Source organism: Elephantulus edwardii, unplaced genomic scaffold, assembly GCF_000299155.1.
Source record: "Elephantulus edwardii isolate Elephantulus edwardi_28Jun2011 unplaced genomic scaffold, EleEdw1.0 scaffold00166, whole genome shotgun sequence".
Lineage (NCBI taxonomy): Eukaryota > Metazoa > Chordata > Mammalia > Macroscelidea > Macroscelididae > Elephantulus > Elephantulus edwardii.
Genome location: NW_006399916.1, coordinates 5,224,072 through 5,227,008, shown reverse-complemented (window position 1 = coordinate 5,227,008; position 2,937 = coordinate 5,224,072). Strand labels below are relative to the sequence as shown.

The 2,937-nt window shown below is 47.0% G+C and overlaps 1 protein-coding gene across 1 annotated transcript in view; it reads right to left on the bottom strand.

Moving 5' to 3' along the window:
- Positions 1–2,937, bottom strand: part of GNG4 (guanine nucleotide binding protein (G protein), gamma 4) — a 16,994-nt gene continuing 14,057 nt past the window's right edge. Inside the window, exon 2 of the mRNA XM_006895379.1 lies at positions 1–129. Coding sequence (XP_006895441.1) covers positions 1–129 — 129 coding nt within the window. The remainder of the gene's footprint in view (positions 130–2,937) is intronic.

Genomic DNA, 2,937 nt, shown 5'->3' with positions numbered 1-2,937 from the left:
TCAGAGGATGGTGCAGAAGAACTTCTTCTCTCGGAAGGGGTTTTCCGATACGGGCACTGGGATGAGGAGGGGGTCTTCCCGCATGTGGGCTTCACAGTAGGCCAGCAGGTCGGCCGCTGCCTGGGACACCTAGAGGAAAAGAGCATCGGTCAGCGAGGGCCAGTGAGGATGTGGCCAGTGGCCAGTGGAGGAGCCCCGAGGACAGGCTATGCATGCGAAGGGCCATCACCAAGGCCGTGCCCAGTCTGGGGGAGGGGGGGCTGTGCAGACGTGGGGATGGGGACATGTCAAAACTGTCCTCTGAGGTAAGCGATGCTGGCCCAGAATGGATGCAGACAGCACACAGAGGGCACCAGGAAGCCACAGACTGACCGATGTGCTGTGTGACTGCCTGCCACTGTGGCATGGGTTACTGCTGTTGCTCTTAGGTGCTGCTGAGCTGACTTTGACTCCTCACAGCCCTACGACAGCAGAGAGAAGCCCTGTCCTGTCCTGTCCCATCCTCACAATCTCCATCTCATCACTGCTGGGGTCACTGGGCCCATAAGAATCACGCACACACACCAAAGCCATCCAGCTGCCACGGATTCGGAACCATGGCAGCCCCGTGCGTGTCACAGCAGGTAATTCTCCACCAGCTGTTCTCATTTATTTCCTCATGAAATATTATACAAAATGGGTGACCCTGGAAGACATTATGCTGAGTGAAATATCTCAGTCACAAAAGGATAAATATTGCATAGGGCCACTGTTGTAAAGCAGGACTGACACTGGGGTTGAGGGAAGACTGAGAAAGAGCATGAGAACGATGTATACTGCATTGAAACAGATAAGGGAGAGAACTGTTTAAAAGGGATATATGACTAGGTACTATTGTACAGGAGTCCAGAATGAAGGCTTCACAGTGGAATGATCTTGGGGGGAGGGATTGCATAACAATGAAAGAGTTTTTCTTTTACTTTTCAAGGAGAGGAGAGAATTGGGGGGGGCAGGGAGAAAAGTGCAACAATGAATGAATGGAAACCTAAAAGAAAGTTTAGAAACTTTTCCTTGACAGGTTTCTGAAGAGATGATTTTTATTATCTTTTTTTCAGAGAAACTATCAACAAATTAAAGCTTCTTTATAAGTTAAAAAAATAAAGGAAGATAATACATACTTACAAATTACAATTTGAGTTCCTGCTCCAATTATCACTATTTGTTATGCAAAAGAGCCAACGCCAGCTTTTGTGTACTGGCTCTGAGTTGTTTATTTCTTCATAACAGTCTGGAGTGTGTTATCCCCAGAAGCCTGCCAAAACCAAACTCAAATTTTTACACTTTCAAGTATAAACAGATTTTTAGCAAAAAAAAGGTAATATTTCCTGGTTTATAAGGTGGAAGTTTACACAGCAAATTAGGTTTCCATTTGCCTATCTTCCACATGCATGCTTCAGTGAGATGGTCATGTTTTCCACACACACCATCAATCTCATTCACTCCGCTCTGGATGCCACATGTTCAGACTGGTTTCTCTGCTCTAGAGTAATTCTGGATCACCTGGCTGCATACAGATGGTTTATTTTCATTTATTTATTTATATTGGTAGTTTTTTTTTTTTAAAGCAGCTGAGTACTCACAGATGACAGTCCCTGGTTTCAAAGTGGCTCTGTTATCTAGGGAAAAGATGACTTTAAGGGACAATTCTGGTTTGGAGGATCCGGGGGTCACAGCAATTGGGGAGTCTGCTAGTCTCAAATGGTCCTAAAAGTCTTAATTTTTAAAAAGAATTTGATTTCTGGTCTGTATTTCCCTTCCATTCTACCAGGCTGTAGCTACCATGGATTTGGTGAGAATGGTCAGTGGCGACAGCTGGCTCCTCCTTGTTCTGGTGTTCTGGTGGGTAAGACAGCGGTTCATGTAACTCTTAGTCCTGTAGGTGACTTTCTTCTGAGGTTTTGTTTCCTTATTTCTCTTCCCCTCGCCATGAGCAAAGATTCCACAAACCCAACCCACCCCACGACTGGTGAGCTGGTTCTGACTCGGCCACTGCGGGCAGAGATGGCTCACTTTCCTCTTATGCAGAGCCTGGTGGACTGGAACTGCCAACCTTTTAGTCTGCAGCCTAATACACTGCCCTGCCAGGGCTCTTTAGAGATACACCTCAGGGGTTTCAAGAACTGGTTTTTCAGAAGTAAACTGTCAAGTCATTCTTCTGAGGTTGCTTTGGATGGATATGAACCTCTAACGTTTGGTTCACAGCTCAGTGTATTGATCGCTTAGGCCACCTGTGATCACCACAGATAAACACATTGCCTCCTCAACAAAGCATGTGTGTTTGGTATTATAAGCACACACTTACTTATTAAAAACGTGTACCCTGGAATCTCCATTCCCCTGTGGAGAGAGTTCAGCTGACAGAGTTTCTCCCTTCCGTTTTTCCCCCCAGGCTTACCTCAAGGTGCTGGTGCACAGCAATGGCTCGCCAAATGTCCCCTGCCCCTTGTCTAGCCCAGGACCAGGGGTTCCAGAAGAAAGCTGGTGACCCAGGTCAGGGGCCTGATGCACACTTAGAAGATCAAGTCACTGTGCCCTGTGCAAAGTGCTTGAGAAGTGAACTCCCTGTGTATTAACTCACTCTGTCAATTAGACTGTTCCACCCAGATGCGATTGTCAGAGGCCCTCAGGCAGAGGGGGTAGACAGCAGGCAAACAGAATCCTTTACGTGCGCTTTAGGGTCTAACTCTTCCCCAGAGTAAGAGAAACACTGAAGAATGGGGGGAAACCATGCTAACACTTCCAGGGCATGCAGGCCACACGTCTCCCATGTTAGATCTTTCATAGTGGTTCCATCCTCCAAAACTTGTTGTTGTTATGTGCCATCGAGTCGTTTCCGACTCATAGCGACCCTATGCACAACAGCTCTAAACCCTGCTCTATCCTGCGCCAACCACACCG